Source organism: Conger conger, chromosome 6 (genome assembly GCF_963514075.1).
Source record: "Conger conger chromosome 6, fConCon1.1, whole genome shotgun sequence".
Classification (NCBI taxonomy): domain Eukaryota; kingdom Metazoa; phylum Chordata; class Actinopteri; order Anguilliformes; family Congridae; genus Conger; species Conger conger.
Genome location: NC_083765.1, coordinates 14,466,153 through 14,487,139, shown reverse-complemented (window position 1 = coordinate 14,487,139; position 20,987 = coordinate 14,466,153). Strand labels below are relative to the sequence as shown.

Below are 20,987 nucleotides of genomic sequence, written 5' to 3'. Positions count from 1 at the left end.
TTTACACAGTATGACTTTGCCTCAGAGCTCAATATCCTATCCTTTCCATGCACTTCACTCACTCATGTATACATGGTTATAGTAAATCAAGGTGTATAACATCGATCTGTCCCATTTCACTCGGGTACCTGAGTCGCCAGCCATAGAGGCTTAAACGGTCGCCATGTCCCGCTTCCCCACAGGGACCACCTGCTGCACCACTGGATCGCGCTGCTGGCGGACTGCCCCGTTACGGCGCAGATGTACGAGGAGTCGGCGCTGCTGAAGGAGCACTCGCTGGTCAACGCTCTGATCCGCGTGCTGCAGACGCTGCAGGAGTTCAACATCACCCTGGAGGCCTCGCTCGTCAAGGGCATCAGGATCTAGAGCGCCCCCTCCCGCCCCGCAGGGAGCCGCGGGGAGGGACCGCCACCAAGGTTTACCGTTTTAAACATGGATGGAGACTTGAAAAATGGAGACTATTTCTGGCTTATTTTGAAGCTGCTCTTAATGTTTGCCATATAATAAGTGCAATGAGCCTTTAAAAAAAAAAAAAAAAAGGAAAAAAAAGAAAAAAGACGTGTCATTATTTTGTATCCTCAATGTGCTGTTAGACATTTTTAAAAACATGTTTTCTATTATTATGATTCATAAATGTTATTTTGGTGAAGACGTCCCATCCGCGTTCTGATGCGATAACAAAATGAACACCTTTCTTTGTTGTTAACTGCTGACAATAGCTATATTTAAGAGGAGAATAAGGAAGACGAAGCTGTTAATATATTTTCTGAAAGGAGCAGTATTATTTTGATATGTCTGTCCAGTTGCTTGCTCTGTTGTCAAAATTGTACAGTCAATCATCATGCAGAGCGGGAAGCAAATGATGTAGAAAGTATGCTTTATAAGTACTAATGATAGGAGGGAATGTCCTTTTTTACAGTGTAAAAAGATGCATTTTAAATAGTTTTATATATATATATATTCTGATTGCAAGACTTGACCTTGAAAGTCGCTGACCAGATTTTACATATCATTCTACTCCAGTACGAAAGAGGCCCCGTGCAGCTGTCATTGTTATGCCTGATGCACAATTGTATTGATTGGGAGCAGTAGTAATCCATTCCAAATTATGCTTCAAACTTTCCTCTTACTGTGCAGCGTGGGAGCGCCCCAGCATGTCCGCAGGGCAGCAGAGCTTCCGTCTCTCAGGCTAGAAGTGTTGGAGCTCTCGGCAAACTTGTAAATACCTCTGATCACAACTGAAGCCCCTCGGTCCATACGCGCAGCTTTCCGTCTCTTATGCACTCTGGGATCTGGTGGCCGCTGGCAAAGAAGGGGATTGTGGGTAATGGTGGAGCAACATGGCCATGGTGGGCAGAACAACATGCCATTCATTGTTTATTGTTTTTTTTGTTTTTTTATGCCTGGTTTTATTTTTTATTTTTTTTACAAGCACATGAAAGCTCCCCGTTCTTTCCGTGTCTTATGTGTTACTTTCAAGTGTCCTGAATGATCGCCTGTTCTTTGAACTACCCCCCCCAAAAACGTCCCTCTCTCATGCCATCCCACGGTCTTCTGGTTCTGCTATGCAATATTCTGTGCACAGAAAAAAAAAAAAAAAAAAAAGATCAATTGTGTAATTCAGGATGGCACAGGAAGTAGATATTTCTTCCTCTTGACTTACTCCCTGAGCAGGGTTTTAAAAGTCACAGCATTACTGCTTGACCGCAGAAGCACATGTGAATTTAGACATTTTCATTCCAGCGATGCCCAGATGTTGCTGGTTGTTAACCAGTCAGCATTTTTCTGGCATGGACTTTTTGGAAGTGGGTGTGGTTGGGGGAGGGGAGGGGGGTTGTTTTGATATATTTCTTGACAGAGCTGTGTTATGTAGTGTACAAGAAGTGAGTAAATTGTGTACAGTGTATAAAATGTAATAAAAGATGAAATTATGGATATGTGTATGTAAAGGTGTATTGTATATTTTTTACAGAAAAAAAAGAAACTGATTTGCTCTGGTAGGTTTAATGAGATTAACAAAGCTGCTTGGGAAGCTGCTTTCTTGGAGTCATTTATATGTTTGTGACTGCTATGGTTCCAGTCTGTAGGCTATCAGAACTGTAGCTCTGTTGTAGATATTCCCAGGTAGTTGTATTTCAACTCGTACGCATTAATAAACAGCAAACATTTTTTAACAGTAAGCCTTATGTAACTTATTTTGTCCTGCTCATGTATATGTATAATAAATAATTGGATGTATAATTCACCTTTCTGATGATACGCACTCGAAAAAAATAAAATGTTTATCTGAGCGCGACGAACGGCCGAATTGTGAATGAAATGCAGGACTGCACGCGCGTATTCAAAATGGTCATACACATGGGAGGAGTCGAATGTCCATACGCACTACGAACACACATTTGGAATTTCCGCTACTCGGTTAATTCTGGATCTCGGAAAATACCAGAATAGAAACATAACACGCTACTGTACGTCAAGGGCGAGTAAAACATTTCAACTGCCCAGCTGCAGACACAGTGAGGTACTATTTACTGCAGTTATGGGGATACTATATCTCATTCGCGCCATTTCAGAACCCCGGTTTAACAATAGATTTTTGTTCCGTTCCTCCATTTTTGTGTGCATTATGGGAAGTGTAGTTTTCTGTATTTTTAAACCTGGGAAATGCCATGTATTATGTTTATATGTTCACTACTATTCCCGAGATGCAACATTCTTAAATGCCTAACATTGCGCTAATCTATTGGCTACATTGGTGTTCAAAAGAGTAGGTTATACCCCCATATATGGGTGTTTCTGTGACTACGTTTTGTGTTAATGTTTTTTATGCTAATGTAATTCTAATATCCAGCTGTATGCCGTAGTAAGGCATGCGCAGTGTCGTACGAAGAAATCAGTGAGGATTCAAAGTTTTTTGTCTGGTGAGTCCCGTTTGTCGAACTATTTAGCAATATTCACTAAAGACATTCTTTAAAAGTATGGCAGAGGAAATTTATTAACTTTAACCGCATCTGTCGCATGCAAAAATCTAGACGGAGACATGTCTGCAAGGTGATCAATAACGCGCAACAATGGAAGAGCGTGGATGAGGAGTGTGGCGTGGTAGCCAGCCAGTAGCTAAAAACAAAAACTAATTCGGAGACGGCGCCGTTTCGCGCTCTTCGGGCATGAAAGTTTGCATTTCTTTTGAAGTGGGATTTAGGGAGTGTAGATGTTCGGTTTCTTTCAGACTTTGCAAACTGAGTTTATTAAAATTGCATTCAGACTACCGATTTATCTACTAAGTCATAAGTGTTCAACGGAACCCTTGTCAACGTGCATTTTAAGAAAAAGGACGTCCCCCTTTTGGTTTGAGACGGTCCCAAACATTAGCACGGACAACGTAGCCTACTTGTCCGACTGGACTTAATCGCGTCTGGAAAATTGAAATGATGCTGGAAGGCTTTGTTATCATAAGCAGTTTATTACCAGACTCGGCAACTGTTTGTCGTAAACGTTTGCTTTTTGCCACGAGCTACGCAATGGCGTCTGAACAAGGGGATTTCGTGGATACAGTTGCATTGAATTTCCAGATGCATTGTAACGCGCACGCATTGGGGAATGTTTTGGTGCAACATTGTATTAGTCCTACATATGCTATCACAGATAGTGTTGTTAAATGTAACATACAGTTTTATATTAATAAACGCCACCAATATCTATGCATAGTGTGTTATTCGTTCTTTGGCTATTTACATTATAAGGTCATCGAACAACTCGGTATGTTGTGGTGGTCATTAAAAAGTTTGGGTCAAAGCTGATAATTTAAATGTAAATTATCTTAGTTTGTTGAACGCCGGAATTGGGACGTTAGAAGTGCATCACTGTCCACCGAGTTGGTGGGGGAAACTGGGTTATGTTGCGTCTCGGTTTTCAGCTCGCCAATATTATAACATCGTGCATACCTATACAATGGTTCAGTAAGCTTGTCTAAATCCTCTGTTCGCTCAAAATGAACACTTTTCTCCGAGTAGGTTAAGCTCGCAAATAATCAAAATATCCGGCAGAAACGTTTCCCAAGCGTGCGGTGCCCGCCCCTTTACAGGGAAGGAAAGCAACCGAACATTAGGCATACCGTTTAAAAAGAGGAAATACAACTTTTTTTTTTACATTTATTTATGCGTATAGTTGCATTATCAAATTGTGTGTTTATGTTTTCACAGTTTTGCGTGGTTTTTCGAGCTCAACGTAGACTGAGATGTTTGGTTTTCACAAATCCAAGATGTACCGCAGTAATGAAGGCTGCTGCATTTGCAAGACCAAGTCGTCTAGCTCGCGGTTCACAGACAGCAGCAGATATGAAGAAAACTTTCGGGTGTGCTTTGGGTAAGTAACACACAATGCGTTTTTGTTTTGCGTACGTCATAGGCTCTTGATTGCACGTTACAAGCACCTTTAAGCCGCTTGTTTAATTCGAAGATTAGTTTTAGACGAGCCTCATGTCATTTTCCCTGCATCCTGCGTGAAGACCACTATTCTTCCTGTTTAAAGATTGGTTGAAGATCGAGTCGGAGATATCTGCAATGCTTGTGTCCTGTTAGTGAAGAGATGGAAGAAACTGCCTCTGGGATCTAAGAAGAACTGGAGCCACGTAAGTCACCATCTAAACTTTTTTGTGTTATGTATTAGCATATAGCCTACATTTAGCAAATGTGTGTTTACTGATCTTTCCTTCCGCTGTGATTCCTTACGAGCCTGCTGGACTGCATTGTCCAGTTGTATTACAAAATAGCCTAATTATTGCTAAGTTGGTCTGTCAAATGTAATATGTAATGTAATGCCATTTTAGTTTTACTGCTTGCTGTATAACCCAAAGTTAAACGTCTGTGAACTGCAATGTCTGGTAGGTGGTGGATGCCCGAGCAGGCCCTGGCTTCAAGCTGACCAAACCCAAGACGGTGAAGAGGGGTGACATGAAGAAGAAGAGCAAACTAAGGAGGCTTCACAAATTAAAGAGGCAAAGTGAGTTGCTGTTAAAATAAATCTGTTCTGAAATGAAATTAAAGAAGTGTCTGAGGTGACATGAAACCCCATTTCCTCAGCTGTCATATCTGCTCATCTCCAGCAGCTTATGTGTTATTTGTGATCTTCCTGACTAAAGTCGCTCTTTCACTGGGGTGCTTTACTGATTTTGTCCGATTAATGTGGTGCTGATGTATGATGGTTTCGTACAGTATCGTTCGTTTTTGTTCCGATTATTTTATATTCAGTTATGCTGGTATTCGTCTAACCTGTAGGCCTTTGTTCTAACCTGGCACTAAAGCAAATCAAACTAGTCGTGGTGAATTGGGCATATTAGTGCTGAGCTAGAACAATAGTTTGAACCAACACTGGTCCTCCTTGGTTAACTGGGACTCTCGCATTTTTTAACGCACCCCGGATAAAAGTGCAGCATGTGGATGCATGCCCTTTCCACCACTCTTCTCCCTGTGAAATGCTGCCTCTCCTTGTCCCAGCAGATTCTGATGCCCACAGCACCACCTCCAGTGCGTCCCCCTCCCAGTCTCCCAGCTACAGTAACCAGTCCGATGACGGCTCAGACATCGAGTCCAAGCAGAGGCGATCCGCCCCGTCCATGTTCTCTTTCCTGGACCGCTCCTACTGGAAAAGGTACAGCCGTGAGCAGCCTCCTCACTCAAATGGCAATGACGGGGAATATAACCTATCTGACACAGCTTAAAGATCTGGGGACTTCTGAGGCTTTCTACACACAAATGTGCATGTTTTCTTTGGGGGGTGGGCTACGAGTAAGAATTTCAAAGGTGTTCTAGTGTGGCATTTTTGCAAATACGGCAGCTTGTTTTTATTTTATTTTTTTTATTTGATTGGAAATTTCTTGAATCCCCAGACAATGGAGTGCCATGTTCTGGGGCCGGCTGGGAATTATGTTGGTAGATGTTGGTATCTGTGTAGAAATTGGAAATAATGCTCCATTTGCTCTCAGGCAGAAGGTGTGCTGTGGCATCGTGTACAAAGGGCGCTTTGGGGAGGTGATGATCGACCCTCGACTCTTCAAGCCCTGCTGCAGCTCCAGGAAGCGGACGGTGCTTGCGCCAACCCACGACACCCATCTCTCCCAAAGTCAGCCCCCAGCGCTCCCGCAGGAGCTGAGAGAGAGCTGGTGACCAACCTCCCTTCCTGAGGTCTGTGTGCCTCTGTCTGTTTTGTCTCCAGTGGCAGACTCTACCCCTCTCCTCCCTTTAGTTTGCTGTGTATCTCTAGGACAGGTAAATAGTGTATCTTTAGTACAGGTAAATAGTATCTTCTTTTTTTTTCTGGTTTTGAGAAATGCATTTGTCTTTGTACATTTTTTTTTCTTTTAATTTTTTTAATTTTGTTTTTGTTTTTTGAAGTGAACGAAAATCATTTTTAAAGTATGGGCATTAGTAAAATATTTATAGGAACAGGAAGCATAATTATATAAACTGAAAGGGCAGATTATACTTTTTCATGAGACTAAAACAATCATTTTAATTTAACAGTACCTGTGTTTGTAAATACTGCCTCCTGTATTTTTTTTATTTTTCCCTTCCCTTCCCAGTCTTTGTTTAAAGGGTTAAAAATGTAGACAAGGTAAATTTGTATACAAATATGCAAAGTTTAGCATCTCAATTGTTAGGATGGGTTCTTGCTAAAACAGTCCTAATAAGCAGTGTTAAGGCTGCTTGACAATTTTCTGTTCAGATTCTCAGAAGTGTTGCTAGTCTTCCAAGAAATATCTATTGTCAGGTTTTGCACCATATACTGTAATGAGTTACGTATTTGCCATTACGGGCCTTAGCAAATGTATAAGTGGATTTGTATGAAGAGGACTGTTATTTTGAACCACAACTCCTTTATATGTCTGCTATGAATGTCTTCAGACTCAAATCTGCAGAATGCTGCAAGAGCTCTCTTATGCAGGGTGGATAACTGTTTTAGGTTGTGGGGTCATTGCAACATATTCCAGAAGTGGCACATTAAAGGGATTTAGGGTATCGATTCGTTTTTCCTCTTTCTTTTAGTCATTAATTGTAATTGTAGATCGGAATTGACTGCTGACATTTTGGAGAATTGATTCTGTTTTGTTAGCAAAAAAAAGTGAAGCTTCTTATTGTCCACTTGGTAGTTAAAGCAAAATGAGGACAAAAAAAAAAAATTTAAATAAAAAAATATAGGTCCATGTAATGTAATCAAGATTTCTCTGTTAAAATCTCTTGACACAGTTCTGAAACTGAATTGGCCTACCTATGTGGCCAGCCCTCACATGATATTGGAGTTTGAAGCTGCCATATATTTGTTAGCTTAGTTCTGGCCAGAAGAATTCAGAATGTATCTGTCAAATCCATTACTTTTCATTTTTTGCACTACACAGTGGATTTCTCAAATCATAACCGTAAATAGACAGATTGTAAGCAGCCATCACGCAAGCTGATAAAATGTATGTCTTGGGGGCATGTTCACTTGAAATCCACACTACTGTATATATTGAAAAGTACTGAAGTACATGTTGGTACTCCGGTCGTGTGATGATGTCACTGATTCTTCACTGAATACGGTCAGCCTGTATTTGTGATTGGTGGAGCGGGGCTTTGGCCTTGCCTGCTGAGGCTCTGTAGGACCTCTGTGAATGTGGGGTGATATAACTCAATGAAAGTGTTAAACTTTAACTGACACTGCCATGGTTTTAATACATAGGGATTTCCCTGGCCTATTTAAACAAAAGGTACATTTCCCGATGCTTATGCTGGACACCAATCAGTGGAACTGGTTTTTTTTGGGGGGTTTTTTTGTTTGTTTTTTTTAAATCGGCTTTGACCTTTCCTGCCTTTTTTTTTTTTTCACAACTTCATCGAATGCTGTAAAGTGTTAAAATGCATTTTTATTTTGTGCACTTTTCTCAGAATTGTTTGATTAGCAATTGGAATTTGGAAGCTATTTTATATCTCACCTGTAATACTTCTGTATTTTAATAAAATATGAAAAATATTTGTTTTGTTGTCACCATAATCCGATGCATGGGCCCATTTAAACTCAGACACATTTACTCTAAAATCACTGTATATGCACTTTATTTGGTAGGCCAATAGTCCAGTTTGTTACTGCGAATATCTAATCCAGAAGTCCTGGCAGCAACTGGTGAAGAGGTTCAGTTGTTGTTCAGACCAATCATTGCAATGGGGAAGAAATATGATCGAAGTGCCTGACTGGGATGGACGTTAGTGCCAGACGCTCATTCAGAGTCTCAGTAACTGCTGATCTGGGATTGTCACGTGCAGCAGCCTCTATAGTTTACAGACAATGGTATGGAAAAGCAAAAATAAAAAAACTTGAGTGAGTGGTAGTTCTCTGGGTGAAAATGCCTTGTTAGTGAGAGAGCTCAGGGGAATGGGCAGACTGGTTCAAGCTGACAGGAAGGCGACAATAACACAATAACCAGGCGTTACAACAGTGTTATGTAGAAGAGCATCTCTAAGCATCTCTAAGCCTGGTCATTGATATATAACCTATGGATGACACTGTACAGGTTTCAATTGTTAGTGAGAAAATTACACTAGGGGGCGACAAATTCTTACATTTAGTATTAACTAAAGTTTTGTCAATGCTCCGAAGGCTGAGTTCCATCCTGGGGGTCGTGTACGTCACATTAACTAATGGGATGCCCGGGATGGCGTGACCGACTTTTTCCGAACAGAATTTATGCATGTGGTCATTTTGCACATCTCCCTCGGTCATATTTGAATAGCAGCTTCTGCAGACCCATAACTCAAACATGTGACGCAATTCCCGAGAAATTTCGACTGGAGTCGCGAAAGACTCCCATCTCAACATTTATATTCGGGACTGTAACGATGCCAGTGGAAAACATTAAATGCGTTGCGTTAGCATAGACCAGAGACGTCTGGCACACTGTAATTTATGTTCAAATACTTTACCCATTTCCCCTAAATGCCTTCTTTATTACTCGGATATGATTGGTGGTGAGGGAGTCGCAGGACAAAATGTTCGACTGACGGTTATGTTTGCCTCTAAATCACTGGATAATGGTTCTGTGTCTCAGAAGTAGAAAACGTTTATTGAAACGCTTGGTACTTAATCTTAAAGGCAATATAAATTATTAAGTGTAACTGTGAGAACAGTGAAGTGGGCTTTTATAGGCGGACTGCGCGTTACAAGTTCTATAAAATGAGCCATATACCACAGAAGGTTTTCAAAGAATGGCACTTTGATCACTTACAAAGACTATGCACAAGCCTTGGGCAGTCGAGTGTGAAATACAATGGGATAATTTATGACCACTATTATTCCTTGCTTTAAGCATGCAGAACATCTTACCCTTTAGTGGTGCAACAGCAAAGAGGAAAGTAGGAGTACTGTTTTTTACCCAAACCGTTTGAAAGGACCAACTTTGCGTTTCTTGTACTCCAGAATCATCGCACAGTGTTGCTCCTCGCGTGAGTGGAGTTTGGATTTAATCACGCAGAAAAAGGCATTGGCTACAAATGCATTTCAAGTATATTAATTGCGAGACATTTAAACAGCCTTCTTAACGCATGCATAACGCATGTTTTTCAGATCCATTATTGTCCACACACAAGCAGTCCGGCGAACATTTAGAGTTCGGACATCCATGAAGTGGTCCATGCCTGTGGTAGGGTAGCCAAGAGCAGGCAAACGCCGACCTCTCTCTCTCTCTCTCTCTCTCTCTCTCTCTCTCTCTCTCTCTCTCTCTCTCTCTCTCTCTCTCACACACACACACACACACACACATATTGCTACCCCTTCGAAACCCCTCGTTAAGGCAAGTCGAATGACAGGGTAGAATGAAAATGAGGCGGACGCTTGGTGATCTCCTCAGTGCAAACGCGTCCTTTCGAAGAGACCTCTAGACTTGGATCATATCACCATGGGAGCTGTTTGTATTGCAGGGCACTTTTGTTTGTTTTTGCTCTTGTTAAATACCCGCCAAAGCACCGCACTTGCAGAGAATCGAGGTAAGTTTCCCAGATATCTTGTCTTTTTTACGCACGCGTTCCATCTTCGTGGTAATGAAGACTGCTTCTCCATTGTTTTCTTCGATTTTTTTCAACGGAGGACTTTACATTTACAAATAGTTGAAACGCATTATTTATCTTGGGGGTTAGGATACCAGTCTTAATTTTTACGCGTACAGTTCAGAAACATGATAAGGATAAGATGTGTCTTTGGGTCGATCATCTAGTTCATTTGGTTTATTATAAAGTTACATGTTTGATTTACGTTTTAGATTTAGTTCGTATCCGTGCAAGCGTAGGCTATATATTTATATTTGAGTTTGGGATTAAAAACAACACCGCTTAAATATCTACACATTATTACTTTTACTTAGCCAATGTCTTATATTTCTTTGGGAGAATTAAAATATGATTTAGAAGAAATTTTACTGCGATGTGCAGCGCGAATATTTGAATCCAGAAAATCCAGTATTCAGTAAATCTGAATACGTAGGCTACCAAACAGATTTTATTAATTACAGATGCAGATCAGTGTGCCGAAGGAAGCGATGGCTGTCACATTGATGCTATTTGTCAAAATACTCCTGCGTCTTACAAGTGCACGTGTAAAACAGGCTTTAAAGGGGACGGCAAACAGTGCGAAGGTAAATATCAGTTTGTTGATTTTTGCAGTTGGTCAGCTTAAAAAAGGTAATACTTTTTCTGATGGTTTCCTCAGTCGCTCTAAGGATGTTGATACATCTTGACCTCCTTTGTCTATTCACTGCATTTATTACCAATTGAGCTCTTGGATTATACGTTGAATATCATTGTCATATCATTTTAAAATATTAAAATGAAATATCCAGTTGATAGCTTACATTTAACTGCATAGGGGAAGTTTCTTCACAAGTGTTGATACTAACGTTATCCATTGTGTTTTCTATGGATATAGATTTCAGATGATTCATTGATGTAACATTGAAGAAACCCTTCTATATGTCATACATGTATCACTTCCACTATATGCTGAAATATCAAACATTCATCAATCTTGACTCATCAATTTTGTTCCATTTCTCAGACATTGATGAATGCGATATCGAGTACAATGGTGGCTGTGTACACGAATGTAACAACATACCAGGCAATTATCGCTGCACTTGCCACGATGGATTCATGTTAGCACATGATGGACATAATTGTCTAGGTAAGAAGCATTTTATATATACAGAGGAACAATGCTATCGCTGGAGTGAATGCTAATATGATTTGTTAGATTGATCTTTCCTCGAAATGAATGTATTGTATTATTATTATTATTATTATTATTATTATTATTATGACCTTTCCCTTTGTAATTTTAGTATATTCGCTGCCAGCTAGATGTAAATAACTACTAAACCAAATAGCTTAGTAGATGTATAGGCCTATCAATTTGGAATATATCAAATATCCCTTAAGTTTGTTAATTGAGTGGTTTGTTTCAGGTTATGTTTTGTTTCAGCTACTCCAGGTTAGATAAAAAGATTTAAAAGGTGGATAACAACAACTACAATAATAATTATATTATTATAATATGGTGATTATTACGATAATGATTATTATTATGATGATGATGATTATTATTAAGCTAAAACCTTTAATTAGCGTAAATGTGCTTAATATTTGTAGATTGTGTACAAACATATACAGTTTGAATATATGTAACCTGCACCCCCCCTTCTAATATTCATTATGATTTATTGTGGGGGAAACCATTTTCAGGTTGTTGAATTAAAAAATCAAGTATATATTTTGATTTACTGTTTTAAGGAATGAACCTTCTTTGGCAGCAACTACAGTTGCATGGTGTGCAACAAGAACTGATACACATTCCAAGGAACATGATACTACCACATATTAGGGATAATGTTACATTTCAGAGAAAGGTCTTCGATGTGTTTTAAAGAGTGCTTGATACTATAATGGTCGTTATGATTATAACAGTGTATTTATAGTGGGGTTTAATTATTTCTGAACATGGAAGTCAGGAAGGCCACCGCTGTGGTTGATGAAACTGCAGTGTGTGTGAAGGCACATGTTTGCAGTAGGGAGTGTGTGTTGAGCACTCAGAGCTTTGACGCAGCGTCTCTCTCTCTCTCCAGACGTTGATGAGTGTTCCCTCAACAATGGCGGATGTCAGCATGTGTGTGTCAACACCATGGGCAGCTACGAGTGCCGCTGCAAGGACGGATTCTTCCTCAGCGACAATCAGCACACCTGCATCCACCGCTCTGAAGGTGATGGTCGCCCAGTGAGGTCATCAGTCTGCACCGAAACCTCAAACCTGAAAAGCACTCTAAATAATAGACTCAGGCTTCAAATGTAGATATAAAGTAACACTTGCAAAAAAATGCAAAATTACCATGAATTGAGTTTGCTGTAAACGTTTAATGAAAGTTTTCAGCAGCCATGGGCAAACAAAAATTTCCGTCAATGATGTGCTTGTGGAAATTATAAGTTATGTATTGTGTGTCTGGATGGGTGTTGAGGGTGGGGCTGGTGGAATGGGTGTAGGAGGGCGGAGGGGCCGGGTGGGGTTTTGGAGGCTGTGTTCCTTTGGCTGTGTCAGGGACTATACAGGGAGTTATGGAGCTAATTTGTTAATGCTCGCATGTACGTCTGTGATTGACAACACAATGAAGAGGGGGCTGATAGCTTTAACGTTGGCTTCCCTTTTTGTGGTATTATCTATAGCAGGCCGGTTCTAAAGCTCCCATGCTGTGGGAAATGGCTCCCAACGTCCAAGAGAACAAAACAAGTTAATAACTGCAGCAGTCTGCCCTTTGTGTGCCATGTCATAGATGAGAATAAAGCACTTTCTCATGTGTTGGTGTCTTGGCAGGCTGTTTTTCCTTTCCTTTTGGGTAAACCGAGTGAAGACAGAGGTTTCCACTCCACTAGTTCTGCCCAGCAGAGTGATTCCAGTGTTTCTCCTTACCTTCATCCTCACTGCACTCTCAGCTGCCTACAGTGACTGAGAAAGCCCATAAGCAGGGCCAGCATGGGTCCCCCAAAACCAGGACCAGCAACGCCAGGGTTATTCAGAGCGGTTTAGGTCTGATGCCCGTTGCCAATGCCTGCTGAAACAGATGCCTGAGCCGAAGAGGCTTCAGACCTCAAAAGGCAGAACAACTGCTGTTTACCACAAAATAAATCATAATAATTTCAGGTTGTACCAAAGGGAACGCCTTTCTGGCCTAGGGATGGCGAGACAAACAGGAGCGAGCTGAAAACGTGTCTTTCGAAAGCCTGTCTCGTACACATTTAAGGCAGGCGTTATTTTCGGGTGGCTCAAAGCTGGGCATCTCCCTGACGCGCGTATCTCTGCCTGTGGAAGTGCGTGCCTGCGAGGGCCACCACTTGGTGTGCGCACAGATGGGTCCTGCCCTTTGTCTGTCGCTCTCCTTCGCCCCGCTGCCCGTCTCCGGTTCACACAGAGCGAGCCCTGCTCCATTGGGAGCTCCGCTGCACTTAGATATGTGCTGAATGCACCAAACCTCCTCCGGCCCTCTCATTGTCTGCCCCTGCACCTCCCCACCCCCGGTCCCCCAGCTCCCCTCGCTGCATTATAGGAGATCTGAGGTCACTGCGTCAATAGGAATCTAATGGTGATTTTTTATCGCTGCCGACAGAAGTACAAGCACGCATCTCTGTGTAGAGATAAACAGTTTACTTGGTCCTCAATATGGCAGCTTTAGACCCTAATATCGCCCCAGCATAGATAAACTGTTTATTAATGTGTCACCAGTTATAAATGAGCTGCCTATCTGGTGATGTCACTGCAGCTTTGTGGAAGCACGTATTTAGCCGTTATTTGCAATGTGTGCAGTCCGGATGGTTTTCCACACTGTCAGTGACTGTGCTGTCATGCCCAGTGTTTCTATGTGCTGCTCCTCCTGATTACTCTGTGCTGTTATTCCCTGTGTAACTTTGTGCTGTTATTTCCTGAGCCACTCTGCGCTTTTATTCCTTGTGTTACTCTGTGCTGTTACACGCCATGTTACCATATTTTTCAGTTAGGCAATATGTCGCAAGACGCAGTGCTGTGTTGTGAATACCGTCATGGTTATGTTGTTAGGCTCAACGTGTAGCAGAACCAATCAGTATCCGGAATTGAAACAACCTATTTTATAATATTTGCTTGAGTTTATTTCTGACCATTTTCTTGTAAGACACACCAGAGACACTAGACACTAGTCCCACTGTGTCTGTTCTTCACTGAGTTCTTCAATGTGTTCTTCACTGTGTCTCAGTCTGTTCTTCACTGTGTTTCAGTTTGTTCTTCACTGTGTCTCTGTCTGTTCTTCACTGAGTTCTTAACTGAGTTCTTCACTGAGTTCTTCACTGTGTCTCAGTCTGTTCTTCACTGAGTTCTTCACTGTGTCTCAGTCTGTTCTTCACTGTGTTTCAGTTTGTTCTTCACTGTGTCTCTGTCTGTTCTTCACTGAGTTCTTCACTGAGTTCTTCATTGTGTCTCAGTCTGTTCTTCACTGAGTTCTTCACTGTGTCTCAGTCTGTTCTTAACTGAGTTCTTCACTGAGTTCTTCACTGTGTCTCAGTCTGTTCTTCACTGAGTTCTTCACTGAGTTCTTCACTGTGTCTCAGTCTGTTCTTCACTGAGTTCTTCACTGAGTTCTTCACTGTGTCTCAGTCTGTTCTTCACTGAGTTCTTCACTGTGTCTCAGTCTGTTCTTCACTGTGTTCTTCACTGAGTTCTTCACTGTGTCTCAGTCTGCACCTCACTGTGTTCTCCTCCTTGCAGAGGGTCTAAGCTGCATGAACAAGGAGCATGGCTGCGCTCACATCTGCAAGGAGACGCCCAAAGGAGGCGTGGCCTGTGAGTGCAGACCCGGGTTCGAGCTTGCAAAGAACCAGCGAGGCTGCACCTGTGCGTTTGTATTATGGCTGTTCCCCTTAATTCCCATATGATTACAAATATACAGCACTTAGAATAATTACCTCCTTTCACTAACTGTGGGCGTGCATGCTTTTACCTAGTGACCTGTAACCATGGTAACGGCGGGTGCCAGCACCTGTGTGATGACACGGAGCACGGGCCCATATGCAGGTGTCACACGAGATACACGCTACATGCAGACGGGAGGTCCTGTGTAGGTAAGAGAGCCATCAGACAGACAGACAGACAGATGGATGAACAGTACAGATCTTTTTCCCTTGCCTTGCTGTGTCTTGTAGACCAGTTTGAATATAAATAGTACGTATCTATTTTTTTAAAGGGCATGTTAGTGCATATGTTCAACATGTTTGCAACCTTTCCCCGCTGATCAGCCATGGAAATCTTCCAGTACAAGATGTTTTGCACCCTTCACCCCCCATAGTGCATCTTGTTACTGTGTGAACTCCCATTGTTCAGTTTATCACCTCTCTATCCACCGGGATCAAATAGCGATCCCATTCTGCCATGGCAGCCAGTTCCCCTGATAGCCGAATGCCCGGAGGTGGGACAGAGATGGGAGATGTGATAGCTTGCAGCAGCAGGAGCCAGGTGCCTGTGTGGGGTCCGGATTATCCCCTGGTTTGTCTCCACCTCCATCTCCATCTCCATCGGCCATCGCACAAACAACTCGCCGATACGGACACCGTCAGCAGAGGAGTAGTTTACCTCACAGGTCACGGCGTGTCGGCATGCGACCGGCTACACTCCACCGCGCAGGAAAACAGTGGCGGAGGGTTTGTCGGTGTGCTGGTTTCCCGCCTTGCGCTCTCCTGGCTGCATAGCTGTGTGACTCACCCTCTCTCACAGCTCTGCTCAGCTGACAGAGGAACTCCAGATGTTGTGCTTAGCTGATTTACCTTTTTCTACTTTGACTGGTATAGCGCATTGGTACTCTGCACTTACAGGATTCTGCTAACTAGCTGACCCAATCAGGTGATGCTATTTGTGTGTGTGTGTGTGTGTGTGTGTGTGTGCATGGCTGTGTGTGGCTGTGTGTATGTGTATTGTCTGAGATGTTATCTGTGTGTTGTATAGAGGGACAAGGCAGCTATGTGTATTGGAAGTGTGTTGGACATTTGTATTGTGTAAATACAGATAGCAGGTTTTGTGTGTGTGGCTGTGTATGTGTGTGAGTATAGTGTACAGTGTAATACGTAGCTGCTGATTGCAGGGTGTGTGTTTGTTTGTTTGTGTATTATGTACAGGCTGATAGCAGGGTGCATGTGTGTCTACATGTGCATAGTGTCTGGGCATGTGTGTGTATAAATACTGATAGCAGGGTGTGTGTGTATTTCTGCATGTGTGTGGTATGCGTGTGCAGTGTGTATGAACACTGTTAGCAGGGTGTGCCTGGTATGTGTGTGCAGTGTGTGTAGGCTGACAGTGGGCTCTGTGTGTTGTATAGAGTGTGTGCAGTGTGTGCAGTGTGTATAGGCTGACAGTGGGCTCTGTGTGTTGTATAGAGTGTGTGCAGCGTGTGCAGTGTGTATAGGCTGACAGTGGGCTCTGTGTGTTGTATAGAGTGTGTGCAGTGTGTGCAGTGTGTATAGGCTGACAGTGGGCTCTGTGTGTTGTATAGAGTGTGTGCAGTGTGTGCAGTGTGTATAGGCTGACAGTGGGCTCTGTGTTGTATAGAGGGTGTGCAGTGTGTATATGCTGACAGTGGGCTCTGTGTGTTGTACAGAGTGTGTGCAGTGTGTGCAGTGTGTATAGGCTGACAGTGGGCTCTGTGTGTTGTATAGAGTGTGTGCAGTGTGTGCAGTGTGTATAGGCTGACAGTGGGCTCTGTGTTGTATAGAGGGTGTGCAGTGTGTATATGCTGACAGTGGGCTCTGTGTGTTGTACAGAGTGTGTGCAGTGTGTGCAGTGTGTATAGGCTGACAGTGGGCTCTGTGTGTTGTATAGAGGGTGTGCAGTGTGTGCAGTGTGTATAGGCTGACAGTGGGCTCTGTGTTGTATAGAGGGTGTGCAGTGTGTATATGCTGACAGTGGGCTCTGTGTGTTGTACAGAGTGTGTGCAGTGTGTGCAGTGTGTATAGGCTGACAGTGGGCTCTGTGTGTTGTATAGAGGGTGTGCAGTGTGTGCAGTGTGTATAGGCTGACAGTGGGCTCTGTGCCGTTGTGTGCTCTGTGTGTTGCAGAGAGGGACGAGGCTTCTGCGGAGACTCCAGATCACAACTCCACATCGCTCGCAGAGGTCGACAAGCGGGTCAAGCGCCGGCTGCTCATGGGTAAAAATCCCTTCACCGTGGAAACAGCCAATACTCCCAGAGACACGCGCAACACCTCCAAGTGCTCCGTCAGCTTTCGCACACTGAAGCCCACACACCCATTCTGCTGAACGGCTTTCTTTCATTATTTTAATTGCACTTTAAATTGACTACATTAAAAAGTCAATTTGAGAAGCCAGTTATGACTTATGAGACATGAAGTAGGTTAGCAGTCCTCAAGTCCTCAAATGCCAGAATGGGGAAGAAATGTGATCTTTGACCGTGGAATGATTGTTGCCGCCAGACAGGGTGGTTTGAGTATCTCAGAAACTGCTGATCTCCTGCGGTTTTCACCCACAACAGTCTCTAGAGTTTAGAGTTTGGCAACAGCATTTCCTGTGTATTTTGCTAGTTTCTGGATGTGATGCTCTGACTTATGGTAGAACCTATGCACTTGTAAGTCGCTTTGGATTAAAAGCGTCTGCCAAATGACTAAAATGTAAAATGTAAAATGTAAATGTAGAGTTTAAGAGAGAATGGTGCAAAAAAAACAACAACCAGTCAGCAGCAGTTCTGTGGGCAAAAACGCCTTGTTAATGAGAGAGGTCAGAGGAGAAGCTGACAGGAAGGTAACAGTAAATCAAATAACCTTGCATTACAACAGTGGTATGCAGAAGACCTTCTCTGAACACACAACGTGTCAAACCTCTTAATGGATAGGCTAGTGCAACAGAAGGCCTATAAGTCTAAAAAATAAGTCTATTAAATACCTAATAAGGTGCTCACTGAGTGTATACAAATTAGCTGGATAGCTTTTAAAAGTTCACTATTTTAAGTCATTTTATTCTTTATCTATGTTCATAATTCAAAGCATTCCAAAGCGTATTTATGTTTTAACAGTCACGAAGTACGATATTCAGTGTTAAAACCAAGATTCATGTTAAGATTACAGGAGCATTTACTCATGGTCCTGTGCTATAGAAGACAAATACTAGCTGTCCATTTTGTGGCATTTTATTTAAACATCCTTAGGTGTCTTCCATTTAATATTTATAAATACCTTTTAACAGAAAAAAAAGTGATTTGGTCAGATCTGATACAGTTGCCAGGAAACAGTGTATGTTTCCATAGGGAAGGAGGTAATGTCCTGGTGAAGGAGGGCATTCCACAGGCTTTAGAGCAAACTGTGAAATGGCTGCCTACGCTCACTCTCACACCTCACGTTCTCTCCCAGCGAAAATATGCCGCGCGGGCTCGCACGGCGGTGTGTGACGTAGCGTCTGCCCCTTCGCATCAGTGCTGAAACATCTCACGGCCGCCGGCAGGGTGGGGCGTGTGGGCAGTAGGTTTTGGGCAGGGTGGGGCGTGTGGGCAGTAGGTTTGGGGCAGGGTGGGGCATGTGGGCAGTATGTCTGGGGCAGGTTACCCTTCTCCTCTCCTCCCACGGCTCCTGCTGGTGGGTCATGTGTTCTGGCCCTGCCGAAAGCTGTCCTCTCTGCCTGGGCGTTTCAGAGACCTGTGCTGTGAATAATGGGGGCTGTGACTGCACCTGTAAGGACACGTCCACTGGGGTCCACTGCAGCTGTCCCGTGGGCTTCACCCTGCAGCCTGATGGCAAGGCCTGCAAAGGTGAGACTCACCCGCTCCTCTGAGACAAGAAAGAATCAATAATATATCTGTTTGTACCAACAAAATGTTATCACTGCTGTGCTGTCATTTTAAGTGTACTCAACACATGTTATGTACAAACACAACAAACGTTCACAAATGCGCACATACACGCAGAAACACGCCCACACACATGGTTTTACTCCAAAGGGGTCAGTGAAAACCTGTCTCCTGTCCTGCAGACATTGACGAGTGCCACGTCCACAACGGCGGCTGTGACCACTTCTGCCGGAACACCATCGGCAGCTTCGAATGCAGCTGCAGGAAAGGCTTCAAGCTCCTGACGGACGAGCGGTCCTGCCAGGGTATGAGCGATCCTGCTAGGGTATGAGTGGTCCTGCCAGGGTATGAGCGATCCTGCTAGGGTATGAGCGGTCCTGCTAGGGTATGAGCGGTCCTGCTAGGGTATGAGCGGTCCTGCTAGGGTATGAACGGTCCTGCTAGGGTATGAGCGGTCCTGCCAGGGTATGAGCGGTCCTGCTAGGGTATGAGCGATCCTGCTAGGGTATGAATGGTCCTGCTAGGGTATGAACGGTCCTGCCAGGGTATGAGCGATCCTGCTAGGGTATGAATGGTCCTGCTAGGGTATGAACGGTCCTGCCAGGGTATGAGCGGTCCAGAGAAAGAGCTGCTCGGAGCTGCTGGGACCACACTCAGCTTTATCTGCCCGGGCTGAGAGTGATAAGGGTGGGAGGGGGAGAGGGGTGTTGTAAACAGCACCAGCATCAACTTGCAGGATACTTTTCAAGAGCCTTCACGTGTGTTAGGATAAAGCTCTTGTAATACATCTCAGTAAAGCACACAGATCACTTTCTAGATACAAGCCACTTTCTAGATACAAAACCCTATGGAACGCTATGGAAGATTAACAATCTCTCCCGTTTATAAAGGGCACAGGCCCAGATTAACGATCTCTCCCGTTTATAAAGGGACAATACCGACAGTAGCCATGGGGTTTGAGATGTTGGCGGTGTTCTCATCCCCCATCCTCGGTTGCAGATGTTGACGAGTGCTTCTTTGAGAGGACGTGCGACCACATGTGCGTGAACTCTCCGGGGAGCTTCCAGTGCATGTGCAACAGAGGCTACACGCTGTACGGCCTGGCTCACTGTGGAGGTAAGGCCCGCTAAACTCCAGCTTCGCTAAGCCTAGCTCGCCCCCTTTAATAAAAAACCCATCATCCAGACTGCGTCTGAAAGTTTGTGGCTACTTTAAAAAATGCAATGTTCCAAAGTTTCAGTAGAACATTCTCTTCTCTTTGGGCAGCTGGGCACATAGTCTGGGTGGAATCTCCTCAAAGGGAAGGGAAGTAGATTTGAGTTAGCTGGGCTCACCCTGTCTCATTACACAAGCCTGATTCTCTGGTCCATCAGGCACCTGTAGTCTGCTTGTCCTGAGTGCGCATGAAAACTGTTCCTCCCGCCCAGTGACCTGTGCAGCTCAGTTCCTGGCCTGAGAGGGAAAAGATGGCCACTGGCAGGATGCATGTGTGCTCCACTGAGCGCTTAATGGAGGGCATTGCACTGTTGAGACAGGCTGACAGAGACAATCACGTGTGGGGAAAAAGTACCGTTTAGCGCTAGCAATTGAAAATAAATGAATCAATTGATGTAAAACCCAGAGGGGAAGGATGACATGAGAGAGAGAGAGATACAGATGTGTCCCCTGTCTCCAGATGTGGACGAGTGCAGCATGAACAACGGTGGGTGTGAGCACAGCTGTGAGAACACCATGGGAGGGTTCGAGTGCCACTGCAACGCCGGCTTCAAGCTGCACTGGAACAAGAAGGATTGCGTCGGTAAGACAGTCCCCCCCCGACGGGTGTGGACAGGAAGTGGCCCTCTCTCGGCTGCCCAATCAGATGCTTAGCTTTCCCCCCACACCCAGGGCTGTGATTGTCTGCGTTGTCTGGGTCGTATGTGTTATCCTCACGTCCTGGGGGGCTGAAAACAGGAGATACTTTGGGTTATTTTACACCTCTGCGGCTCTCTGTGCTCTCTACAGCATGAAACCAAACACGACAAGGCAACCCTCACGCTCCGCTCTCCCTAAGCTCACCTCTGCTCCGTGTTGTTTTTCCCTCCGGCTGCTTGCTCTCGCTCTGCGCGGACCAGC

General features: G+C 43.8%; 3 protein-coding genes across 8 annotated transcripts in view; all 3 read left to right on the top strand.

The window, feature by feature from the left end:
* LOC133130211 (DENN domain-containing protein 5A-like) overlaps window positions 1-2,176 on the top strand; it is a 43,467-nt gene extending 41,291 nt beyond the window's left edge. For all 3 annotated transcript variants that reach the window (XM_061244604.1, XM_061244603.1, XM_061244605.1), the window contains one exon: window positions 183-2,176. In XM_061244604.1, the coding sequence (XP_061100588.1) occupies window positions 183-366 (184 nt within the window). In that variant the 3' untranslated portion in view covers window positions 367-2,176. The remainder of the gene's footprint in view (window positions 1-182) is intronic.
* A 626-nt stretch (window positions 2,177-2,802) lies between these two features.
* On the top strand, window positions 2,803-6,866 carry LOC133131141 (SIN3-HDAC complex-associated factor-like). 2 transcript variants are annotated; one of them, XM_061246310.1, is made up of 6 exons: window positions 2,803-2,921; window positions 4,203-4,365; window positions 4,531-4,630; window positions 4,887-5,001; window positions 5,499-5,649; window positions 5,984-6,866. In XM_061246310.1, the coding sequence occupies exons 2-6, from the start codon at window positions 4,238-4,240 to the stop codon at window positions 6,162-6,164; spliced, it is 675 nt and encodes a 224-aa protein (XP_061102294.1). In that variant the 5' UTR covers window positions 2,803-2,921; window positions 4,203-4,237; the 3' UTR covers window positions 6,165-6,866. The 2 variants fall into 2 exon arrangements, with proteins under 2 accessions (XP_061102294.1, XP_061102293.1); XM_061246309.1 differs by having other exon boundaries at window positions 5,496-5,649.
* Window positions 6,867-9,825: 2,959 nt separating this feature from the next.
* scube2 (signal peptide, CUB domain, EGF-like 2) overlaps window positions 9,826-20,987 on the top strand; it is a 26,733-nt gene continuing 15,571 nt past the window's right edge. For 2 of the 3 annotated variants that reach the window (XM_061245316.1, XM_061245318.1), the window contains exons 1-11: window positions 9,826-10,013; window positions 10,535-10,657; window positions 11,077-11,202; window positions 12,140-12,274; window positions 14,800-14,925; window positions 15,036-15,152; window positions 17,136-17,225; window positions 18,717-18,833; window positions 19,055-19,177; window positions 19,872-19,988; window positions 20,548-20,670. In XM_061245316.1, coding sequence (XP_061101300.1) covers window positions 9,926-10,013; window positions 10,535-10,657; window positions 11,077-11,202; window positions 12,140-12,274; window positions 14,800-14,925; window positions 15,036-15,152; window positions 17,136-17,225; window positions 18,717-18,833; window positions 19,055-19,177; window positions 19,872-19,988; window positions 20,548-20,670 — 1,285 coding nt within the window. In that variant the 5' untranslated portion in view covers window positions 9,826-9,925. The remainder of the gene's footprint in view (window positions 10,014-10,534; window positions 10,658-11,076; window positions 11,203-12,139; window positions 12,275-14,799; window positions 14,926-15,035; window positions 15,153-17,135; window positions 17,226-18,716; window positions 18,834-19,054; window positions 19,178-19,871; window positions 19,989-20,547; window positions 20,671-20,987) is intronic. The other variant, XM_061245317.1, reaches the window with a different exon arrangement.

Coding starts and splice junctions, on each gene's coding strand:
- LOC133131141 (XM_061246309.1), top strand. CDS start 4,238: ATGTTTGGTTTTCACAAATCCAAGATGTACCGCAGTAATGAAGGCTGC. Junction 4,366..4,530: donor AACTTTCGGGTGTGCTTTGG/GTAAGTAACACA, acceptor TCCTGTTTAAAG/ATTGGTTGAAGATCGAGTCG. Junction 5,650..5,983: donor GACCGCTCCTACTGGAAAAG/GTACAGCCGTGA, acceptor ATTTGCTCTCAG/GCAGAAGGTGTGCTGTGGCA.